Source organism: Natator depressus, chromosome 8, assembly GCF_965152275.1.
Source record: "Natator depressus isolate rNatDep1 chromosome 8, rNatDep2.hap1, whole genome shotgun sequence".
NCBI classification, from domain to species: domain Eukaryota; kingdom Metazoa; phylum Chordata; order Testudines; family Cheloniidae; genus Natator; species Natator depressus.
In genome coordinates this window covers 101416906-101442238 of record NC_134241.1, presented here as the reverse complement: position 1 = coordinate 101442238, position 25333 = coordinate 101416906, and the positions used below count along the sequence as shown (strand labels likewise).

The window sequence follows — 25333 nt, the reverse complement described above, 5'->3', positions numbered from 1 at the left end:
GGCTTTTGAAGAGGTTTATTGATCACTAAGAGAAACTGTCCGATTCACAGGGGTGTCCTCACATTATTTCATGTCTTAGTAGGAAAGTGACTGGGTTTATAAGTCCAAATCATCAATGTCATCATCATCATCATCAGTGGGTCCCACGTTCCTCTTCCTCTTGCGGGCGAGCGTCTCCACCTCCTTCATGAACCGCAGACACAGCTCCTCCTGCCACGGCAGAGCCACGCACTGAACGGCGACAGGCAGCCCCATGGCTCCTTCCACGGCCTGCAGAGGAGACAAGCGTCCTAATGTCACCCAGGGCACTTGGGCACTGACGGCTCAGTCAGAAGCACCTACCAACTGGTGGGAGGGGCACCAAGGGTCAAGTGCCCCCGCCGGACCAGGCAGGGAGAGGAAGGGGCGGGGCCAGAGCCTCTCCTCTTCTAGCCATGCTGCCTGGGAGGCTGCCCGGTGCACTGGGCAGCATCCGGGAGTGGCTTTGGGGCCTGGCTGCAAGGAAGAGCAGCCGAACATGCCAGGGGGAGCCAGCGCAGCGGGAGGGCAGAACCCCACGTGGGATGGGGAGAGGATGTGGGGGGTGGTCACGTGCCCCCCTTTAGTCCCTCCCACGAGTGGCCTATCTAGAGCAGTCCTCCTGAAGTCACGGGCACTGCTAGCAGACAGGCATAGAGATACAGGGTGCCAGATCCTCAGCTGGTGGAAATCAGTGGAGCGACACTGAAATCGATGGAGTTCTGCTTTCCTGTGTGCTCACTGTTAACAAAGTTACCTCATCTGTCTCCCATCCCTTCCCCAGCCCTCTGCCTCACCCTGTCCCGTAATGCAGCCTCGTCACTAAGGAGTATGAGAAATTTCCCCCACCCGACCACTCAGAGGGAAATCAGATTGGCAGGGTAGGCTTCCCTTCGTATTGATCAGGAAATTGTCCTCTGTAATGTCAGCTAACCTCTCTCAGTCTCTTATCCCAGGGGTCGCTGTAGTGCCCTCTGTAATTCTTCAGCTCTTCTTCGTCAGCCTCCGTGACGACAGTGACCGGCAGAACCCCAGCGGGGAAGTTCAAGACGTTGTATAAATTTGTATAGGAACTAGCAGCTGGGAAGAGACAACAGAAAGAGCACTGATCATCAGGTTTCCAATTCTGTCGAGCCGCGCTTGGCATCTTGAACCCCAGCTCTGGGCAAAGTCCTTACTCCAAGGAATAGAACACTCGGAGGATTTGCCAGGTGGTGCAATCTTCACTCGTGATGAATGATCGGCAGCCATGAAAGGCTCCCTGTTGAGACGTTGGACAATTACCTTTCCCAGGACATTTCTATAAGACGGTGGCAGTCAGACGTCTCCCAGCCTTGGGCTGAGGCCAGTGTGATTCTGGGGTGTATTAACGAGAGTGTTGTATGTGAGACACAGGCGTTAACTATCCCATTCTACTCGGCACTGGCGAGGCCCCAGCTGGAGTAATACTGGGCACCACAATTTAGGAAGGATGTGGATAAACTGGAAAGAGTCCAGAGGAGAGCACAAAAATTATTAAAGGGTTAGAAAACCTGAGCTATGAGGTTGAAAACACTGGGCACGTTTAGTCTTGAGAAGAAAAGACTGAGGGGTGACTGGTAACAGTCTTCAAATATGTTAAGGGCTGTTATAAAGAGAAATGTGATTAATTGTTCTCCATGTCCACTGAAGGTAGGACAAGAAGTAATGGGCGTAAACTGCAGCAAAGGAGATTTAGGCTAGATCTTAGGGAAAACTCTCTCACTCTCAGGGTAGTTAAGCTCTGGATCAGGCTTCCAAGGAAGGCCATGGAGTTCCCATCATTGAAAATAAGTTGGACAAACGCCTGTCGGGATGGTCTAGGTTTCCTTCGTCCTAGCACAGCACAGGGGGTTGGACTGGATGACTTCTCGAGGTCCCTTCCAGCCCTATGTATCTATGATTGATAACTACTCTTTGAGTAGGTTTTTCAACCTTGAAAACTTGCTTCCATTTCTGCTAGTACCTCAACCATACCAGCCTAAATTGCTAGAGTTAGACATAGCCGGGGATTACCAAATAGCTTCCCAGGATAGCCCTTGTTAAACGCCGGACCCAAAGCAGGACACAGCATAACATTCAGCTCCAGCTCCCTCCATTTAGCAATGAATTCTGTACGGTAAGCCTAGGAAGAAAGAGAGAGAGTTACAGTTGTAACTAAGCTATAGTTGTAGCCAATCTGTATTTTCTTTGAAAAGTTGCGGGTTTTGTTTCACACATCTTTGTGCTTCCTAGAAGACTACATTATAACTTACAGAGCTGATCAAAAGATGAAAATTTGGCCAAAATTTCAGAACTGCAAAGTAATTTCCAATTCACTGGGTTCAAAGTGGGCCCATTTTTTGAGATCTATTTTCATCAAAAATCTTTTGTTCACCGAAAACCAAATTTTTGGTCAACAAAGCACATTGATAACTATTTGAATAGGTATTTCAAAATGCTGAAATTTGCCGTTTCCTGAAAAGTGATTTGGTAAACTCAAATTTTTGACTATCCATGTCATTAAAAATATTGAGAAAAACAACAAAAAACATGTCTGTGATGTTGATAATTTTTCACTAAATATTTCCGGTTCAAAAAAAGGTGGTTTTTCCAAACTAAAAAAATTTTATTTAAAAAATTTCAGCCACCTCTACTAATATACCGATTTACGTGTGCACGACTGCCCTTTGCTGGATGGAGTATCAGACTTGCTTAAGCATGAATATATCTTCAGCTAGTGGTTGAAGCCTGCAAGAATTCTGTTTTGCAAAAAAAATTCCAAGTTCTGACATTTGTTTTTGTTCCGCACTGGAATGAAAGCGAGATCTTTAGAATTTTTTCACAAGAAATCAAGAATGAGACACCAACACACACTGCAGAATAGCCAGTTAGGGCACTTGCCTAATATGAGAGAGAGAGCCAGAATCATGTCCCTGCTCCAAATTAGGCACAACAGAGGTTTGACCCTAGAGACCCTACATCCTAGGTGAATGACCTAACCACTGGGCTATTGGTTAGTCATCCTGGAACTGATGAATGTTCCATTGAAACCAATAACGTTGTTGTGAGAAGTTTCAACTGGCATTTTCCAATGGGAAATCAGTTAGTCCAAAAATTCCCAACCAGCTGGCAACAGAGGCCACAAACTCTCATGCAGATTCTACCTTAAGTCAAGTGCTGACCATCTGTGTATTTGAATCCTTAAGTTCTGGGTTCTAGTCTCAATACTTCTACATGTGATTTAACTAGCAATAATGGTATCCAGTGCTTGAAGCTATGGATATGCTTCACGAGGAAATACATGAAATTGTCCATTACAAGTTCTTCTTGTGCTATTTCTTCTTGGAGAAAGCAGGCTGAAGGATCATCTCTCCCTTGAGTGAATAAAAGCCTCTGTGCATATAAGCGTTGCCTGTACTCTCATCACCTATTCTAGAAATGCGTGTTTCTCAAAGTGAAGTATGTCTGGTTTATTTTCACGTGATCAGTTTCAGTACTGCACTGACTGTGTAGCTGAAATGACCATTTAAATATCAATATGAAATCTTGATGATCTGTCTTAGTGAGAAAAGAATATTACCGCCACTGCAACATGATGCTTCCAAAGGTTTTTTGCTGATCTGGAAAATTTACAGGATTAGTCAGTCAGTGTCAGTATGTCATATAAATAAAAGGCAGATAGACATGCCGTTAAAATGATGAGTGTCATTATTACAGAACACAAATGACCACATATATGACAATGATAGAGATCAAGCAATCATACAACATATGAGCCAAATACGGCTAGGAATACATTTAAAGAGCTTTTCAGTATTTATTTTAAAAGGGTATCACCACGTTTCTTTTCACTCAGCCATATGGACAAAATCCACAATGAATTCACTTAAATCCATTCCCATCTCGCTTCATTGTCTCTCTCACACACACAGAGAATATGTGATACTGTGATGGGGTGTAAATCCCACATGGATGGGCAAAAGATTAACTGGAGACAGTGCTCAATTAGCCCACTTTATTGCACCTGGAGGGTGTGTCAGGCTTGATTTGTTATCAGACCCATCTGGGGAGGAGCTGGGTCTTCTCTATAAAAGAAGGAAGTGAAAGCTAGGAGGAGACCCAGGACAGGACAGAGAAGCCCAGGAGGGAGAGGATTAGAGGCCCCTCACTCTGGGCCAGGAACCACAGGGAAGCTCTAGAAGAGGAGCTGGGCAAGGGTCCAGGGAAGTAGCCCTATGGGTCAGTGTTCCACAAGAGGACCAAGGAGCTGGGGAGAACCCACCAGGACTAACAGCTCGAGCCTGGATGGGCGGAGGTTCCTTCAGTTTTCTGCATTCTGTTGAGAGGAGACCCAGGACAGAGGATGTAGTGAGCTCCCTCTTTCAGGGAAGCGGCTGCTCCTGAGGTCAACCTGAAGCCCAAGGGAAGACCAGGAGGTGCTGAGGGACAACAGCCTGCTAGAAACCCTGGGAATGGGGAGAACTGCACCAGCCGTACACTGTGCAGTGGGATGAGATACAGGAGCCAGAGCACAGATGTGATGTCACTGGGTTGCAGCTGAGGCTGGCCTGAGTGAGAGGGCAGCCAGATAAGCCCAGTTGGTTCTGAAGACTCAGTTGTCTTTATATTTCCGTTGGATCTGTTAACAGACTCTAGGGAGCCGGGAAGGGGTGGGAACAAGATGACCTGGCTGGAGGGCCAAGCGACGAGAAGAGGCAGATTACCATGGGACTGCAGTGACCATCCCCTGGGGGGTGTTAGATGAGGAAGTCTGCCTTACCATGCCCAGCCACAAGGGGGAGTGACTGTGGTGAGTCAATACTCCCACAGATACATACATGTCGTGAAATCAAAAGAACGGCCACGCTGGGTCAGACCAACGGTCCATCTAGCCCAGTATCCTGCCTCTGACCGTGGCCAGTGCCAGGTGCTTCAGAGGGAATGAACAGAGCAGTACGATTATTGAGTGATCCATCCCCTGTTATCCACTCCCAGTTTTCTGGCAATTAGAGGCTATGGACAGTCAGAGCATGTGGCTGCGTCCCTGCCCAGCCTGGCTAATAGCCATTGATGGACCGATCCTCCATGAACTTGTCTAATACTTTTTTGAACCCAGTTAGACTTTTGGCCTTCACAACACCCATCGGCAATGAGTTCCACAGGTTGACTGTGCGTTGTGTGAAGAAATAATTCCTTTTCTTTGTTTTAAATGTGCTGCCTATTAAGTTCATTAGGTGACCCCTTGTTCTTGTGTTATGAGAAGGAGTAAATAACACTTCCTTATTTACTTTCTCCACACCAGTCATGATTTTATAGACCTCTATTATGTCCCCCCTTAGTCATCTCTTTTCCAAGGTGAAACGTCTCAGTCTTATTAATCTCTCTTCATACAGAAGCCGTTCCATACCCCTAATCATTTTTGTTGCCCTTTTCTGTACCTTTTCCAATTCCAATATATCTTTTCTGAGATAGGGTGACCACATCTGCTCACAGTATTCAAGTACCATGGATTTATATAGAGGCATTATGATATTTTCTGTTTTATCTATCCCTTTTTTAATGATTCCCACCATTCTGATCACCTTTTTGACTGCTGCTGCACATTGAGTGGATGTTTTCAGAGAACTATCCATAATGACTCCAAGATCTCTTTCTTGAGTGGTAACAGCTAATTTAGACCCCATCATTTTATATATATAAAATCCCACCTATTTATCTTTTTTCTGGGAATCACAGCTACTTTTGTAATTACTGTACTTCAAAGAATAACAGAAAAAAATTGAAAAATAAGAAGTCCTCATTAGTCATATACACACACAAATGTAAGGATTTCCATCATTTACTGGATGATTTAATGGCCCTTGAGGCTCAGAAGATCTGGGTTCTATTCCTGGCTCTTGTCAGTTCCCTGCCTCAGTTTCCCCAACTGTAAAATGGGGGATAATGACACTGACATCCTTTGTAAAGCACTTTGAGATCTGAGGATGATAACAGCTAGAGATTATATGATAACAGATAGAGATTATTAGATTAATGGGATTCGGAGAAAAGAAACGTTACTTGCTATTTCTATGTGATATACAAGCTGGGGCAGTTCCATTCAACACATACAGAATAAAAGTGAAAAGGCTTAATGGCATGATCTAATTTCCATTAGGTCAAATGGAAAAGACCTCAACTCGTTTCAAGGGAGCTGCTTCAGGCTTTACATGTGGGGATAGCATTCTGTAATCCGGGGGATCTCATCCAAAGCCCACTGAGGTTAATGAGACCCTTTCCATTGGCTTCAATGGGCTTTGGGTCCATTTATGTTCCCAAAAGACTTTCGCATGCAACACACAAACTCTTCAGTATGTTTCTCAAACTCGGACACCAGCTACGAGCTGGAAGTGGAAGTGCAGTGTGGGTATAGACCAGTGTCCTACTGCGATTCACAATTCATACCTCTTGTACTGCCATCCAAGTACCTTTGTGAGCTAAAGCAGGGATTCCCCGGGCCAGGTATGTAGCCACGGATGTGTGTTTTGCCCCGCTAGGAGAGCAGCAGCCTAGTCTGGCACAGAAGACGCTGAGCACAGAGCACAAATCAAAACCCAAGCAAGAACAGGGAGCTCTACATTCCCTGAGGTCATATCAGGCCTCCAGTATAAATAAAAATGATCTGCAAAAAGAAAAGGAGGACTTGTGGCACCTTAGAGACTAACCAATTTATTTGAGCATGAGCTTTCGTGAGCTACAGCTCACTTCATCGGATGCATTCAGTGGAAATTGCAGAAGACATTATTATATACACAGACACCATGAACCAATACCTCCTCCCACCCCACTCTCCTGCTGGTAATAGCTTATCTAAAGTGATCATCAAGATGGGCCATTTCCAGCACAAATCCAGGTTTTCTCACCCTCCGCCCCCCCACAAACAAACTCACTCTAGAAAACCTGGATTTGTGCTGGAAATGGCCCATCTTGATGATCACTTTAGATAAGCTATTACCAGCAGGAGAGTGGGGTGGGAGGAGGTATTGGTTCATGGTGTCTGTGTATATAATAATGTCTTCTGCAATTTCCACAGTATGCATCCGATGAAGTGAGCTGTAGCTCACGAAAGCTCATGCTCAAATAAATTGGTTAGTCTCTAAGGTGCCACAAGTCCTCCTTTTCTTTTTGCAAATACAGACTAACACGGCTGTTACTCTGAAAAATGATCTGTACAGCCTTGATTCTTATAAGGAAGGTGTTAAAATGCATAGTCTCCTTGGGAGATGTCGTCTTCCTTTCTACTTCTGATACCACGACAAGGGCACCCTTTCTATATCCCTGAATTTGATGTTGCAGAGAAGCTTTTGACAGAGCCACTTACCCCACTCCACACAGTGCGTTCAGATCTCTGGCGATTCGTGGATACTTGGAGAGAAACAACATTTGGAATGAGTGGGTCACACAGCGCAGGGAAGTCAAAAGCAGCATCGTTCAGAAGAAAGCAGCTAGTCTGCTTCAGCTTTCCATGAAAACCAAATGCTGCCGAGGCCCAACCAAAGCAGGCCTGGGTAACGGAGTCTGTCTGTTCTACTCTTTTCCACTGCAGCAGTAGAAATAGTGCAGCGGCTTGTGAACAATCAGCATTGCCACAGTGAACATATATGCTGCTCGGAGGGTACCCTCATTTCTTGAACTGTGTCTCCAAGATAAAACCCAATGGCTTCCCTTTGCAGAACAACAGTATAAGCAGAAGTGTTCATGAGACGCCCTAAAATCACGTCAACACCAGAAAACAGGAATAAACGTGCTTCTGCATTGCTTTGCCTGTCACATGTACCCATTTCCCCAGGCTTTGTACCTTCCAGATTCAATTACGTTTTTTAATCTGCACCCATCATTGTCGTTACTAAGGGCTTGTCTACATGAACAATGAGTCTGCAGCAAAATAGGGTGTGAATCTACCCTGCCACGCACTAACTGTCTGTGTGGATCCTGCTGACGCACACTAACAGTGCCTTAGTGTGCTTTCATCTAGTCCCATTGTGAATGGGTATTAGATCAAAGCACACTAAGGAACTGTAAGCCTGCATCAGCAGAATTCACATGGACAGTTTAGTGTATGGTAGATTCACCCCACAGTTTGTCATGGACTAGTTGTTGATTCAGACAAGACTTGAGTGTAAGTGAAGTAGCTCTGAATAAGCAGACACACAGGACGGTGCCCTTAAAACAATACAAGGAAATACTGTAATGAACAATCATTAAAATGATGAAACACTATACATATTTATTAGAGAGTGATCCAAACTAAAATCCCAGATCCAAACACCACCAAAGCCTTAGGATATCCAAGATTGGGATCCAAACTGGATCTTTATTGTCCACCATGAGTTTCTAGAGAAAAAGTTCATAGCAAAATGCTGGGGATTGCTCCCACCTTTGGGATTTAACTGTTTGTAGCTAAACTCTAAATCTGATCATCAGCAAGAAGAAATGGTAACCTACTGCCAGTTCCGTAAGGTTTCTGATTATTACTGTCCTGAATGACCTGTTCTGCTCTGTGATAAGGTCTTCATACAGTATGAAGCAAGGAGAGCATAGTTTTATTTTGATTCACCTGTTGGACCCACTAGGGTTTAAGTCAGAAGGAGGAGAATCATATTCTTGACGCAATTATTGTCGTAAGGGAAATGGTCCTAAATACAAGTTCTTATTCAAATTAAATTGGAGTAAATTGGAGCTTTGGTTTGGCGCTTATTCAAATTAAATTGGAGCTTTGGTTTTACACCAAGATTCCAGCGTTGCTTCAGACTGATTTATATCACAACAGCAGAACAATGCAAATAGGGTCCGGGACTTCACCACAAATGCTTGCTGTATAGATGCTCGTTGGATGCCTGTTTGCAATCTCATTTTCCAATGGGGGGGGGGGGAAATAATCAGGAATTCAGTACACATCCAAAGGCAGCCATGTGTTCCTGCTCAATTCTTTCTGGGAGATTACCTGAATGGGTCTGTACTGAGACAGCTTGCATCAAAAATATTATCACTTCTCTGCTGGTGTGTGGCTAAGGGCAACACAGCTGGTTTCAAAGAGCTCTTTTTGTACAAGGTATATTGGCCATAGACCCATGGAAGAGGAACATACTATGGGCTCATTCCCAAGTGGTGCAGAAGGCCAGCAAAAGGTTCTTATGCCACTTCAGACCCACCTCAACCTGTCTTTGAGGTCTCTAGTAGTATGTAGGCCTCTGCACGTCATTGAATTTCACCCTTTATGCCTAATGGGCACTAACGCCCGGATCATCAAAAGCATTTAGGGGCCTAACTCCCAGGTACCACCTTGGAGGCTCTAGGCCCAAAACTAACACTAAGTGGAAAAAGAAAAGGAGTACTTGTGGCACCTTAGAGACTAACCAATTAAAGTGTCAAGGGAGAGGGTCTTCCTTCTCCATCTGTGGGAACCCTCCCAGCCTGTAGACGTTTGAGCATCTCCCACTGCAATAAGCCTGCGAAGAGGATACACATCGAGGCGACTTACCACAGGCTTTAAGATGAGGGCCAGAATCCTCTTCACCAGAATGGGAAGACGGTAAGAGCTGATCTGCGATTTCAGGTTTGGATCCACAATGTCCCCTTTGCTGGGAGGTAAGGGAGAAAGGAGGCAGTCAGGCCAATCCAGTTGTAGAGTTCTGCTTCTCAGCCAGCATTTTAGCATCTTTAGATAGTAAAACGAGAACCCACATAGGCACCAACCCAAGGTATCAAGTCCTGAATCCCTGAGCGTAAAAGGAATCATTGCTCAGGGTGCAAGTGTAGATGCTCAGGAATAACTCTCTGCAACATGACACGAACGCGTCATTTCCTATATTTCCATTTTTGCAGGATTTTCTGTTTTGTTTTTACACACCTTGGGGACTTGCCTGCACTCTACTGGCCTTCTACCTTCACGTCCCATCACCCTAGTTCTGAGCACATCCACCATGAGTAAACGTATCCTCACGCGATCCTGTTGTTACTCTCCCCATGTTACAGCTGGAGCAACCGAAGCACTTGGAGATTAAACGACGTGCGTAGGGTCACGTGAGGAGTCTGTGCCAGAACCAGGAATCAACCCCACATCTCACGAGTCCAGCACCTCAGCCACAAGACCCTCTTTCCCGACCTTTCCCTGTTTGTACATGTATTATGCTGGTCTGGGGAGGTGCTCTGGGACGCAGAGTACTGTATACATCTGGCAGCATATTTTGATTTGGAATTCGGATGCTGTTGTGTAAAGTGGGGTGGGGCCCAGATATCTCAGAGACCGCATCACTCTCTGAAAACCTATCTTGACAGCTGTGGTCAGGCAGGATGCCACAGTGGATGGAGCCCAGCATGAAACTCACTGGGGCTGGACGTAGTCAGTGAAGGACCCGCCACCATGGAATTCCCTACCAGCAGGGATTAGAATGAGCTTCAATCCCTTTCAGACTTTTCTCTTTGAGAAGCCTTCTCCATCGAACCACAAGAGCAGAACGGCCAGCAGTCACGGAGACAGAAGACCAAGAACCACCACAGCGGTGCAAATGATGAAGAAGTGGAGAATATAGTTCTACCCCACAGAAATGATGCAATTCCTAAGGGTCTCAATGTCGCTTTGACGCTACAGCACCGGACCCATTGTGTGGACGTATATGATTCAGGTGAGTGTGATGTGGCAGATGATGCCATACAAGTACAACGGGCAGGGTGATTAGCCTAGACAATTGAAACTTAGCACCCATTAGAAGTGAGAATAATGGGACTGACAGAGCTTGCTCTCTGTTTAACATCCTGTAAATTTTCCCAAACTAGTATGTACTGGGAAGCCACAACCTTAGTTTCTTAATAGCGTTCCTCAGAAGAGTCTCAGCAGGATAACAGGACACGCAGAGACAACCCATCCTCCATGTTAATTTCAGGCTAACCAAACCTGGCCTCCTTGTAGAAGGAACCTGTCTGCTGGTTCCTCCTCACGCCCCCTTGCCTGCACAACGCATAGAGCCACAGCAATCGGCCACCAGCCCTGTTCAAAGAAGACGGGATTTACTTACAATTTGTCCAACAGATTTGCAGCTCCATCAGAAAAGAGGCCTCTGGTGAAAAGCTCGTCCACCACGTAATCAATCCGAGGGGGGGTAAAAGGGATGAGCTGCGTGAAAACCATCATTGCTCAAGAGGAGGCAAAGACATTATACAAAAATATGTGTTTGTGAAAACCTTGCAACCTTGCTAGAGAAGCAAAAAAGGGGCCTCAGCTTGTTCCAAATTCAGATTAGCCCCAGGTGTCCAGATGCATTTTCCCTAAACACCAATGTTGGAACACATCTGCAAAGTGTGTGTCACTGCCCCCCCTAGTGGCGGGTCCAGAGTGGATAACAGCCTACTACTTCCGGGAGCTAATGAAATTACTCCTTTACTCAAGTGGTAGAGATGCTTTGGTACTGATTGTCCCAGGTTCAAACTCTCATAAATCTGGGTCTCCCTGAATATGAAAATTTGCCCCGACCTCTGACTTATGCCCCCTGAAGAGAGTTGCCCTTTTGCCTGGCAAACATGAGCTGAATTAGGGGACTGAGAGACCAGGAGCCATACAGATTCAGATGTCTTGTTATTCGTTGGGACACAACCATAAGCAATATTATGGGGAACTGGCATGCACTGCTGTTTGGAAGCCCTGTGCCATGGTTGGAGTTTTGGAGTATGGAAAGAATTTTGACTTGACGATGTTTTAAGATGTCAACGTCAGACCAGTGGGCCAGCGAGGCTAGTGAGAGAGCAGTGGCTGGGAACAAAGACTATTGAATTAAGCTTTTCACTTTCTAATCTTCACAACAGGTTAGTGAATAAGCATGATCTCCATTTGACAGATGGAGGGGTGGGGGAAGCAGAGAAGTACATGATTTGTCCAAAGACACCTGGCCCTCTAGCCCTTTTCTTCCCTGCTTCATCCCCCTCCCTTCCCTTCTTTCTATTTAACTGATCACCTCCTAAGTAAATCCACCCCCCCCCCAAAAAATGGTGGAATTAACATGACGTTTGCCACCATCCCATTGTTCCCTCTAACTTGCATGTTCTGCCCCTTCCTTCAGGCTGTCTCTCTCCTGTCTATTTAGATGATACGCTGTTTGGGTCAGGGACTGTTTTACGCTAGGTGCTGCACGAACACCGAACAGTATAGGGTCCTGGTCTCTGCCTGGGGCTCCTAGGCGCTAGGAAAATATACATGCGTCATATTTTATGTTACTGCTGGGATTAGAACTCTGACCATCCCTGGCCCTCAGGCCAGCACTCAGCACAAGAAACGTACCGTATGCCCTGCCTCCTGGAGAAGCTTTCTGGTTTCCTGGACAGCCCGTCTCATGCTGGGCGAAGGCTGGAAATAGCCGTCTCTGTCGTAATACCCGATCCGAAGTGGGGCTGAACTGGAGTACACCTAGAAGCAGAGGAGCTTTCACTTAGGAATGGTGGGATTGCCAGACTGGATCAGACCCGAGGTCCATCTAGCTCAGTATCCCGTCTTGGACAGTGGCCACTGCCAGGTGGCTCAATTGTGGGTGAACTGAGGTTCTGTCCAACAGTAAACCATGTTCTAAGATGGTCTGGCCATAGTTGGTTCCACAGGGCTATTTCCAGAATACAGATCATAGGTTTGCAAAGACTAGGATGTTTTAATCCACGGCGCCATGTCTCACGGAGGCTCCCTCATTGAGGAGCATTCTGAGTCTGTTACCTCCTCGTCGAAGGGCAGGGGTGGCACGGTGGGGTCCAGGCAGAACATGTCGTCACACAGGAGCGCTTTCATGCACAAAGCCAGGCTGTCCACGTCCCTCGCCATTGGCCCGACCATTCCTGTAACTGCAACCACAAATGCAGGGATGCCCATCACTGAAGATGCAATGCAGAGGTGCCCCATTACATAGTCCATCTCTTGGCTAACGTGTGGGAGGCTGTTCAACAACACAGGGCATGGTGGGTCAAATGCTTGGGGCCAGATCCTCGATCCTACTCTGTTTCCCTTGCATCAGGCAGAGCAAAAGGAGAAGACAGTGTCTGTAATCTCCCTGTTGGGGATACCCCTAGCAGGGAGGAGACCCCAGAACCAGCAAAGCCAGTTCCTATCCTTCCCCACCTGCCATTCCCCAGACCAGAGGGGTGGCCAGAGTGCAACCTGCTCTGGCAATCTCCAACTGGCCTTAGGGACCCCATGCCAGCTGGTGCAGGTTAGGGCAGCCCCCAGGCTGCTCTAACCTGTATCTGGGGCCAGGCCAGGCAGAGAATCAGGGTGCCATTGCCCAGCTCCCCAACAACACACCCCTCTGCGCTGCACCCAGAGACAGCTGGATGTAGCAGACAATCTTCTGCTTAGTCATCAAAATAATCAAGATCCTCTTCTATACAGCATGAAGTGCTATGGCAGTGTGAAATTTAAAGGGACAGTGTTGTATTTCTTAAAATATCTACTCACCACTAATAAAAATGGAAAGTGACAGCACAAAGGGGCTGTAGCAGGGGCCAGGATCTGGCTAACCAACTTTTCCAATTTTCCCTGCTCAGAACTTGTCATCAACCAACCATGTCTTTAACTAGCATCCATACGTTATCTTCCAGGTAACTGGGACGGACTCACCTGATTTCATGCCGGCTATCGGACTGGCGAGACCTTGGATGCTATGAAATATATAAAATGGGAGAAACAAATTAGCAACAGGTAACGGTATTTGGAGGGAATAGCTCTGGCTGAACTGCAAATACTGCACTTGCTTCCGAAACAGACTACCGATGCTAGCGTACAGGGCGATTTTGGCAAACCAGTCAAGTGCCTGAAACCGCTGTTGGTTATTGCTAAAAGCAGCCAAGCCCGCAGGCCGTAGAGTGGCCATGCAGCAGCCTCAGCGTAACCATGGCGGGGGGGAGGGGGTTTTGGGTGCCACCGAAAGGGCAGCTTGACCCCGCGTCCTTCCTGATAAGAATTGTGTTGAAGTTGCTGACACATGCATTTTAGAAGAGCAGGATGTGCCCCAGGAATGTCGATTAGGGCCTCAAGGCTGCAGACTCTGGGAAAACCCCACACCTGGTTAATCAATAATCAGAAGGAAACCTCTTGCTGGACCATTGAAACTGCTTACTTAACAAAGTTTTCTTTAAGGGACATGTCACTGTATTAGAAATAAGGGGGAAAAGTTTGAGGTGGGGGGGACTCTTCAAGTCTGGACTGGTCTCTCCCTCTGGATGCATCTTGTGTTCCCCACTGGCAGACGGGCTGCCGCTGTGCCACTCGAGAGCCACACTCAGCTTCGGTAATCATCGAGGGTTGGGGCCGTTTTACTAACCTGTTGCAGACGTGTGTAAGTGCTTGAGACTAAGTAAAGTTTAGCTTTAAGTGAAAGCACTCATGTTGTCCTGTTTGTGCCAGCCATTGATCGGTCGGATGGCCGTGTCTCCCCAGATTTATTTCCTGACACCACCTCGCACAGAGTAAAAGTTACCAAGAGGTTTGGATTGAAAGAACCCCGGGTAACACTACTTGGTACGTGCATTACCAACATGCATTGCACTGTATCTGGTCTATAGTAAAGGGTCTCATTAAAGCAGGAGCAAGGTGGGAGGACAGAGCTGAGTAAGTGGATCCAAAGATGGGTACAGGATAAATTGTCTCATATCTTCCCATGTGGATATAATCTAACTTCCTCTACAAAGGATAGTCCACACCCTTTGAAAAGGCAGGTGAATTCTTGTCTCTATTAAATGCCCCAAAATTTAGCGAACAAAGAGTTACAGTTGCTCAGTGGTGCCTTGTACCCTTCCAGAACGTGAAGGCTGGCTAAACTTAACCCTTTGAAAATCAGGAAATACAAAATACCGTCCAGGACCAGAGACAAGGAGGTCCAAAATCAATTTCTAGCAGCCCCACCTGTCATGTGGCCATGAATGGAGCAACTCCCCTGAAGCAATTATACCCAGGTTAGCACCTAGGCATCAGTGCTTGTTGCCTCTGGGCGTTTTAGAAATGTCCTAGGCAGGGAAGCAGCCATAATACAAGGGTTATGCAGGGCACAACCATGGCTTGGGGATATCTGATGCCTTGCTCCATTGACTAGTAAAACAGATTTCACTTGTGGTCATGTGGTCATTCTCTACGTCAGCGCGTACCTCAGCCTGAATCCCGTTGGCTTGAGTCCGCACAACCCGCAGAAGCTGGACGGCACGCGGATGCTTCCAGCGACATCTGTCCCAAAGCCCAGGATGGATCCTCCTCCGGCGATCAGCGCCCCCTCCCCTCCAGAGGAACCGCCGGGACTTTTCTTGTGGTTCAGCGGATTCACCGTCTGGCCGAAGATCAAGTTGCTGCAGTCGTAGCTGAGCAAGACGGAAAGCAGCAGGTCTGTTGTTAATTATTTCTCTTTGCACACACAGCGAGAGTTCAGGGTGTGGAAATGGGCCAGTGCGGGAGATCAGCATGGGAAGGGTTTGCGGATGACGTTGGATTGGAGGGGAGTGAAGGGTGGGATGGTGATAAGAAACAGGAGGGCAGGTAACTTTTCTCCTGCGCTGGAGGTGGGAGGAATGGATTCTGCAGGAGAAGTGCTGAAAGGGAGAAGAAAGCAAAGCCAATGCCTCACTTGCACGATGTCTTTCGTGGGATGACAGAAGGAGGCCTGGGACAGCTGTATTAAAGAGAACAAGCTATTACTTTATCATGCTCTGTGGGACGTTGGTTTTCACAAATGGAATCGCCCCCTGCCTCTTCAAAACCTGGACTATCACGCTGTCCTCTTCCTCCACTCTGCCGAGAAACTGCACCAAGCCACCGGTGGAGACGTGACCCTTTGGGGGAGTGGGAAACAAAGCTCATTAGACATGCTGGGCTGACACAGTTGGAAGCTGGTAGATTTTCTCCCCAGGCTCGAGACATGGCAGCCCAATTGGTAAAAAGAAAATAGAAGACCCCCCACTCTTTAATTCAGAGACTCTTTGTCACAAGGAGAAGCTGCTTTGTGGCAACTGGAGGCGGATGGTCTCCCCACTCGGCCACCAAGCATCATCAGAACTGACCAAAATGGACCTGCAAAGGTAACCAGATAACATTCCCACCTTCCTCCCTGGGGGCGTATATTGTTGCATCTGTGGCCTACTGCTCAACTTTTCACTATAAGTCTAGCTCATCCTCCATCCCTCTTCTTGCTACATGGTCAGTCAGTACATGGCCTCTGCAGCTTTACAGTCTTCAAGATGATTTTCATGAGCTTTCAAGCGTCATACACATTTTCACCGTGTGTCATTTGTCCAGATTTTAGCCTCTTCTTGGAACTGTCCATATTTCGATTCTGTTATTATGCCTGCACGTACACAGCATCGAAGACCTTCTTTGAGTATTGTGGCACCCACACCATGATACTGTCCACCCCAAGGGTTCTTCATCCAGCCTTGATTCTTCTCCATGGCTCATTTCCATGGCTTGGGACTCCCCAGTCCCAGGATAACACAGTGTCCTCAGGAGTTTCCATTTCTTTCTGATGTTCTCTTCTCCCATAATGACCAGGCCAGAGTGTGGCTGGCTTCTGTGCTGTTAGCTGGATGATGAGGTCTCCACAATATGCTCAAGGCAGCGAGGAACCACCAATTATATCCGTGTCTCGGAGGGTATGTCAACACTACAATAACACACCCACAGCTGGCCCATGTCAGGTGATTCCCATGCACAGGGCTTGGACTGCAGGGCTATAAACCTACAGTGGAGACATCTGCAAGGGGAGAGGCTACAGTGTCCAGGCTCCAGCCCATGCCCAGATGCCTACAGTGCAATTTTATAGCCCCACAGCCTGAGCCCTGTGAACCAAGCCAGCTGACCTGGGCCAGCCGCAGGTGTCTTATTGCAGTGTACATTGCAAAGCAAGGTATGTCCACAGGTCCCATACAACCGGCCCATCTCTTTGATGCTAGAAATTAGGTGACATGGTGGTGGGATCAATCAAGCATTTAAGTTAAACTTCCCTTCCTTCGGAAAGGGATAGACATGAAGGGCCAGATCTGCAGTTGATGCAAAGCTCCCAGTTCATCGGAACTGCCTGATTTACATGAGCTAAGGATTTGGCCAATTTTCACAGCACCAAGAGGTGGGTGATATCCCGGAGTCTGTGATTAAAGAGTCTCATCGAAAGCTGTTCAAAGGTTGAGGCCATCCATTAGAAAGCTTATTAGTAGGGCTGTCGAGCGATTAAAAATGTATCGCAATTAATCGTGCTGTTAAACAATAAGAGAATACCATTTATTTAATTATTGTGGCTGTTTTCTACATTTTCAAATATATTGATTTCAATTACAACACAGAACACAAAGTGTACAGTGCTCACTTTATATTTATTTTTGATTACAAATAGTTGCACTGTAAAAAAGAAATAGTATTTTTCAATTCACCTAATACAAGTAGTGTAGTGCAAACTCTTTATCATGAAAGTTGAACTTACAAAAAAGTTGAACTTACCAATGTAGAATTATGCACACAAAAAATAACTGCATTCAAAAATAAAGCAATGTAAAACTTTAGAGCCTACAAGTCCACTCAGTCCTATTTCTTGTTCAGCCAATCGCTAAGACAAACAAGTTTGTTTACATTTGCAGAAGATAATGCTGCCCACTTCTTGTTCAGAATGTCACCTGAAAGTCAGAATAGGCATTTACATGGCACTGTTGTAGCCAGCATCACAAGATATTTACATGCCAGATGCGCTAAAGATTCATATGTCCCTTGATGCTTCAAGCACCATTCCAGAGGACATGCATCCATGCAGATGACAGGTAATGCTCAATAATGATCCAAAGCAGTGCAGACCAAAGCATGTTCATTTTCATTATTGGAGTCCGATGCCACCAGCAGAAGGTTGATTTTCTTTTTTGGTGGTTTGGGTTCTGTAGTTTCCGCTTCAGAGTGTTGCTCTTTTAAGACTTCTGAAAGCACGCTCCACACCTCATCCCTCTCAGATTTTGGAAGGCACTTCAGATTCTTAAATCTTGGGTCAAGTGCTATAGCTATCTTTAGCAATTTTACATTGGTATCTTCTCTGCATGTTGTCAAATTTGCAGTGAAAGGGTTCTTAAAATGAACAACATGTGCTGGGCCATCATCCGAGACTACTGTAACATGTTTCAGAGCAGCAGCCGTGTTCGTCTGTATTCGCAAAAAGAAAAGGAGGACTTGTGGCACCTTAGAGACTAACCAATTTATCTCAGCATAAGCTTTCGTGAGCTACAGCTCACTTCATCGGATGAAGTGAGCTGTAGCTCACGAAAGCTTATGCTCAAATAAATTGGTTAGTCTCTAAGGTACTATAACATGAAATATATGGCAGAATTCGGGTAAAACAGAGCAGGAGACATACAGTTCTCCCCCAAGGAGTTGAGTCACAAATTTAATTAACACATTTTTTTTTATCGAGCATCATCAGCATGTCCTCTGGAATGATGGCCAAAGCATGAAGAGGCATATGAATCTTTAGCACATCTGGCACATAAATATCTTGCGACGCCAGCTACAACAGTGCCATGTGAATGCCTGTTCTCACTTTCAGGTGACATTGTAATTAAGAAGCAGGCAGCATTATCTCCCATAAACGTAAACAAACTTGTTTCTCTTATTGATTGGCTGAACAAGAAGTAGGACTGAGGGGACTTGTAGGCTCTAAAGTTTTACATTGTTTTGTTTTTGAGTAGTTACATAACAAAAACCCCCTACATTTGTAAGTTGCACTTTCATGATAAAGAGATTGCACTACAGTACTTGTATGAGGTGAATTGAAAAAAATACTGTTTCTTTTGTTTATCATTTTTACCATGCAAATCTTTGTAATCAAAAATAATATAAAATGAGCACTGTGCACTTTGTATTCTGTGTTGTAATTGAAATTGATATATTTGAAAATGTAGAAAACATCCAAAAATATTTAATACATTTCAAATTGGTATTCTACTGTTTAACAGTGTGATTAATCACAATTCATTTTTTTAATTGTGATTAATTTTTTTGAATTAATCGTGTGAGTCAACTGCTTATGAGTGGTCTTTAGTCTGAAATTTTTAGGGTGACTTGTTTGAGATAAAACGCCCCTTTCAAAAGTCTAAACTCCCCAGTTTTTACAAACACCCCTGATTACTTAGAACGGTACAAGGTAGTCAACAGACCAGCAGTTTATAGGAAATACCGTGCCCACCTTGCAGCCAATGTGATCCTTGATGCTGACAGGAACTCCATACAGTAACCCTCTCTCCTTCTGCCTTTGCACTTCTCGCAGTTGCTCCTCGCAGCCTTGCATAAAATCTGTCACACAGTTCACCTCCCAGGTCACCTCCAAGGCCTTTCCATGGACACGGAGAACAGCAGCAGGGCAAACACACCGAGAAGGGAAGGGGGTATAACAATTAATAAAGACAGTATATTTGAGGTTGAAAAGAGGGACCTTGCCAAACCTTCGGAGCTCCATTTTTCAGACTTTAGATTCACGCCTTGGCCTTTCTATAGAAACTGCTAAGAAGTATGTTCATTGTGATCAGTTGTTAGGACAGTTTTGTGCTCTGAGCACTTGTCCTATTCATCTGACATAGGCCACCGAACAGCTATTAAGATTTTGATGACTTCTGGTCTCCAATGTTGCCAACTCTTGCAACATACAGCTTGGTTTCTTTTTAAAGTCCCAGCTCCTGGAGTCATGTGATGACTTGAGACTCTCAACTTTCATTTAAAAAAAATAATACCTGGTGGTTGCGGAGAAAAGCTTGAGCATGTCAGTCCGAAGGGCTCAGATACCAGAAGGCAAATAAAATGAATCCCAATGTTTATTTAATTCTCAGGATTTTTAAGCCAGCCAATCTCTTGATTTTTAGCACTTGACTTGTAACTTGGCAATACTGAGTCTCTATGACTCTGGGCCAAATTCCAATTGGTGAGCTAGAGGTGCCAGACTACATCTCTCCTTACCAATCCCCTTCCCCGCCTCCCCGCCCGCCAAGATATCCAACTTCCCAGAATGCACCTGGAGAACATAGCTCATACTTGTGTGGTGCTCTGTCACCCTCAAGTGGCTGGGCCATACATAAATGATGAGTCTTCTACAGGCTTGGGTAACAGGAGCTAAAAGAGGTTTTAGTTCACGCAAAGTGGCTCACACTTTTAGATCCAGAGGTCCTGGGTTTTATCCCCACTTCCAATGACTAGTGGTGGGTGGGGAATGATTTTCCTGTCCCATAAATTTTTTTCTCATCCTAAATGGAACAAAAAGTTGAAATTTTCATGAACTGAAAATCCGAAGGAAAAAAAGTGATTTGGGTCAATTGCAACATTTCATTTAGATTTCAACCCTTTCTTCATTTTTTAAACTGCAATTAGCTTAAATTTTGAAACAAAAAGGCCATCTCAAACGGGGAAACCAGAATTTTTCATTTAGAAATTATTGAAACATCATGTGGCCAATTTAAAAAAAAATCAACTATGTTCAGGTCAATAAAATTCATCAGAACCAAGCCTTTCCCACCAAAAGTTTCTGTTTCCACAAATCTGCATTTTCTGATTAAAAAAACCTTTCACTGAAAAATTCCTGAGCAGGTCTACTGACGACGTTACATTTATGGCTCGCTCTTCTACCTCTGCAAACACCCCACCTCAGAGGACATGTGCAGTACCCGTTCTCCACTGCTAAATATTCCAGCGCACTGCATGCCATTTCCTAGGGCTTCATACTTGCCCCCATTACCGGAATATCTGAGCATCGCTGTGGTAATTCCCCTCTCTCACCCAGCTTGCTCAGCAGAAACATAAAGGCTTCCCCTCCTAACTTTATAGGGCCAGTACACTTTGTTGTAGTCACCTGATCTATGTACGTGTAGAGGACGCTCTCTGGAGAGAGGGAACCTTCCTTCAGTTTCTCAGCCAGCTCCACAAGTGGCAGGGAGAGGATGTGACCAGCCTGTATCCTTGGGTTCTGCCAGGTGTAGATGCATTGTTACACAGGGAAGGTTTACAGAAAAGATATTACAAACAGTGGATCAATTACACTCAGGGAGTAACTTGACTGGAGCCTGCAGAGTTACAGCAGGGATGAGCTTGGCTCCCTGGGTGAGCTTATAAACACCACCCAGGAGTATTAAAAACCTCTTGGTGATGATTTATTCACGCTCCTCCTCCTCAATAGATATTCCCCTGCCAACATGATAGAATCCATTCTCCTGGACTCTATGTGAGTCCGCCCGGGTGAAGCTCCTTACAGCACTGGGGCTTATCTTCTGGTTAAATTATGGGACAAAGTAGAGACTTATTGAAAAATAAAAACATTGCTTGATTTCAGCGAGAGCACTCAAGCAGGTTGTCTGCCAAAATAAGTTAGCAATATAAACGAGTTAGCTGGGTCTGGGCAAATTAGGGGAGTGGGAAATAGTTGCAGAAATTTTATTTTACAAATTCTGACACTGATTTACAAAGTGATGCAGATAAAAACTTCTAGTAAGAACAGAAGAATCACGATACATTTTGCAGGAAACAAGCCAGAAAATAGTTCCAGTCCGAGTCTTGTAAAAGGCAATTTTGCAGCAGTTTCCCTATGAAATTGTTTTGCCATTTTTGATCAGCAATAACTTTGCTGGATGATTTCTGCCTAGCTCTGCTAAACACCTCGTACAGGGGATTTTTTAAGATCATAGAATCATCATAGGTTTCAGAGCAGCAGCCGTGTTAGTCTGTATCCGCAAAAAGAAAAGGAGGACTTGTGGCACCTTAGAGACGAACAAATTTATTTGAGCATAAGCTTTCGTGAGCTACAGCTCACTTCATCGGATGCATTCAGCTGTAGCTCACAAAAGATTATGCTCAAATAAACTTGTTGGTCTCTAAGGTGCCACAAGTCCTCCTTTTCTTTTTTCAGAATCATCATAGAATCTCAGAGTGGGCAGGGACCTCAGGAGGTATCTAGTCCAACCCCCTGGTCAAAGCAGGACCAACCGCCAGATCATCCCAGCTAGGGCTTTATCAAGATGTTCACTTTAAAGAGGTAGCCTTGCAATGCAACAGACCGTGCAGGAGGAGGGAATGCACGGGCACGCAAGATCCTGTTAATAATACAGAGCCTTCTCATGCAGAAAACCCACTAATTTCCTCTTTGTCCAAGGAGCTGCAGCAACCTCAGTGGTTTGAGTTGTGTGACACACTTGCATTACTTACTGTACAGCCTTTTCCTTGCCTAGTTAGTGCCTTGATTTTTCAGCTGAGACCCAGTCAGCATTTTCAAAAGGTAATATTTAGATGGAAAAAGAATCAGAAACGTTTGCATTCTTCTGCCCCCAATTTGCAATTGGCTATAATTGTCAGTTTATACAATCTCTGCTCCAAGGACCTTACAATCTAAGAGCGAGTAGATACACCCTGCAGCAGAGTGTGCCAAAACACCCTTCTGCTCATTCGTATGCAAGAGTTAAGCAGAAATAAAGTCCCTTTACTTGGGCCTTGCACTGAGGGCCCACAGCTCTCCAAAGGGAGCGGGGCTGAGGCCATGGAGAATGGGGGTGCAGCAGGCTGCACCTGATAAAGGGGGTATGTCACTGTATATGGAAGAAGAAAAGGAGTACTTGTGGCACCTTAGAGACTACCCAATTTATTTGAGCATAAGCTTTCATGAGCTACAGCTCACTTCATCGGATGCATCGAAAGCTTATGGTCAAATAAATTGGTTAGTCTCTAAGGTGCCACAAGTCCTCCTTTTCTTTTTGCGAATACAGACTAACACGGCTGTTACTCTGAAACCTGTATATGGAAGGGAGCTCCCCCTCGAGATGGGCTGCTGCTCGGCATGACCGTGCCCCCAAATGATTGTTCATTCCCTAAACAATCTCCACCCACTTGCTTAAGGTGACCCAAATCCGCCCCTGGCCAGAAAGTGAAAGTTACCTGCTGTTTAAACCGCTGAGCCACCTTTTCCATTCGTTCTAGACCGAGATCCCGCGTCCTCCTTGCCTGTTCCATCTTCTCCTGGATCCGCCTCTGCCCCACCCATCTCAGCGCCAGCACGGCTGCGGCTGAGCCGCAGAGCAGGGCTGCCACGGCGCGAGGATCAACCTCGCCCTCAGGCAGGAGCAGCCACAGATCTGCCCGAATCATAGCGGGACCGTCTCCCAGCCTTCACGCCTGCCGATGCGCTGGGCTCGCGAGCAGGAAAGGACAGGCGAAGGCGAGTGCTACTTAGCCGCCTGCAGCGTGCAGTCAGCTAGAGACCAGCTCTGAAACAGGAGAGCATAAAAATCCAGGGCTGGGCGTCCTAAACCCTGGACTTCACCCTGGCACTGAACCTTCGCCCCATCAGCGATAGCCGAGTGGGGGCTTCATTTCTCCTCTGTGCAGGCCAAGAGGCTGTCCTGTTTGGAATGAGATGTTGAATGTCAACGGGAACCAACGAGAGCCTCACGGGTACGAGACAAGCAGCACCCGTGTCCCTTGTTTAGTCTCTCTGAGAGCCTCCTCTCTACGGATCAGCCTCTTTCTTTCATAGAATCTCAGGGTTGGAAGGGACCTCAGGATTGCCTGACCCTGTCTCGTGAGATTCACCCCAAATTTTCCACTCTCAGACCAGGACCCTGGCACACTGCGCTGTGTACCAACCACTTATCCCCCTGCAGGTCCAGCTGGGTTTTGGTCCCTGTGTTTCCTCCCTTCGGGGACCTGGGGCCCCCGATATAGCGACCATCCGCCTCCTTGCAACAAAGTGTTTTTATTGAGTGGCTGGAACAAAGCATCAGAGAAAAAAGGGTTTTGAAAACATAGAATCTCAGGGTTGGAAGGGACCTCAGGGGATCATCTAGTCCAACCCCCTGCTCAAAGCAGGACCAATCCCCAATTTTTGCTCCAGATCCCTAAATGGCCCCCTCAAGGATTGAACTCACAACCCTGGGTTTAGCAGGCCAATGCTCAAACCACTGAGCTATCCCCCCACCCCCTGTGTTTATTTCGCCCTATCTAACAGACAGAACCAAATCAACTCACGTTCTCCTAGCCAGCCCAGCAGTGCTTAAAGGGGCCTGAAAGAAATCAGCACTCCCACGTCTGCCTGTCCCCTGGCCCATTAATTCTGCACCCAACCCTCAAGTCTACCCTGTCCCCCCATCAATTCTAACCCCATAGCCCCACTTCTGCTCCTCCTGGGGTTCTTCACGCCCCTCTCCAAGGCCTGGGGATGGCAGCGGGGTCCCCTCTACTCCTGCCAGGCATTGTTGGGAAGCACAGAGGAGTGATGTGGTTGCTCACAGGAGGGCACTGAGCTGCTGGCCTCCTCCTGTTTCCTCCTCTCCCTCTGCTTGTTTCCTGCAGCAGCCCTGCTTGGCTGCTCATCCCCAGGAGGCGGGCAAGGAAGGAAAGCAGCCAGTCAGGGGGGGTCTTCTCCCAGGCGGTGCTTTAAACACTGCAGCCTGGGTCGTGCTGGGACCACCCCAACTGGCTGTAGGCCCTGCTGTTCTCCTTCCAGCCCATCAACCTTACTCTCTCTCCCCTTGTCCCCTAGGTTCTCCGAAATGTATGTGGGTCCTGACCCACCCTATCAAGCCAGGTTGGGGGCTGCCCAGGAGACTGGCCCAGGGCTATTAAGGCTCTGGCACGGTCTCCTACTGACCCTTACGTAGAAGTGGCCTCCTTGCCTGGAGCACCCTAGACAGAAGCATTTAATCAAAACCCTCCGGACAGACACACCAGGCTAGTGCCAGATTCAGAGACCAGTATCAATCATTAACAAAGAGCACTCCCACATTTGTCGCAGCTTCCCCGTCTCCTTCCCAAGATGTGGGCATGGGGCAAAGAGCCGCAGCACTCCACCTGGGGCAAGCTGAAGGATGTCTCCATCAGACTCTGTGGTTGTCACAAAGAGAGAAATCCAGAATACAGCAATCACTGTAACTAGCTCATAATCAGAAAACGAGAGAGGTCGAGATGGGGCCCATCTAAAATCCCAGAGCTTTGTGGACAAGGTGGGTTGAGAGGGAAAACCTTTTTCCCTCCCCCCCGTAACTTTCACGATTGACCCTTCTCACTGTGGTCTCAGAGCACTTCACACTCTGATTCTTTTATCCTCAACACCCCTGTGAGGCTGGGCTGGGGTATTATCCCCATTGCACAGATGGGAAACTGAGGCACAGAGCGATTGACTTACCCAAGGTCACATTGGAAGTCTCTGGCTGAGCAGGGAGTTGAACCCAGGCTCCCAAGTCCTACATCTAGTGTCCTAACCACTGCGCAGTCCTTCCTCTTTCTATAATGGACAGACATCTGACCAACCCTGAGCTTAGGGTGCTC

At 46.5% G+C, this 25333-nt stretch overlaps 1 protein-coding gene across 2 annotated transcripts; it reads right to left on the bottom strand.

Moving 5' to 3' along the window:
• On the bottom strand, positions 1-25333 carry LOC141992566 (vitamin D3 hydroxylase-associated protein-like). 2 transcript variants are annotated; one of them, XM_074961811.1, is made up of 16 exons: positions 25191-25333; positions 22946-23409; positions 20877-20990; positions 19227-19370; positions 15713-15846; positions 15172-15378; positions 13649-13689; positions 12752-12876; positions 12329-12454; positions 11073-11170; positions 9539-9638; positions 7379-7422; positions 3599-3638; positions 2053-2161; positions 953-1098; positions 1-270 (listed from the first exon to the last, which is right to left on the bottom strand). In XM_074961811.1, the coding sequence occupies exons 2-16, from the start codon at positions 23153-23155 to the stop codon at positions 97-99; spliced, it is 1812 nt and encodes a 603-aa protein (XP_074817912.1). In that variant the 5' UTR covers positions 23156-23409; positions 25191-25333; the 3' UTR covers positions 1-96. The 2 variants fall into 2 exon arrangements, with proteins under 2 accessions (XP_074817912.1, XP_074817913.1); XM_074961812.1 differs by lacking the exons at positions 3599-3638; positions 7379-7422.

Bases quoted from the DNA above. Each gene is read 5' to 3' on its own strand.
- LOC141992566 (XM_074961811.1), bottom strand. From the start codon at position 23,155: ATGATTCGGGCAGATCTGTGGCTGCTCCTGCCTGAGGGCGAGGTTGAT. The intron at 13,690-15,171 runs GTACGCGCTGAC...TATATTTCATAG, and splicing joins CCAACGGGATTCAGGCTGAG to CATCCAAGGTCTCGCCAGTC. The intron at 12,455-12,751 runs GTAACAGACTCA...CTCTGCTTCTAG, and splicing joins CCCTGCCCTTCGACGAGGAG to GTGTACTCCAGTTCAGCCCC.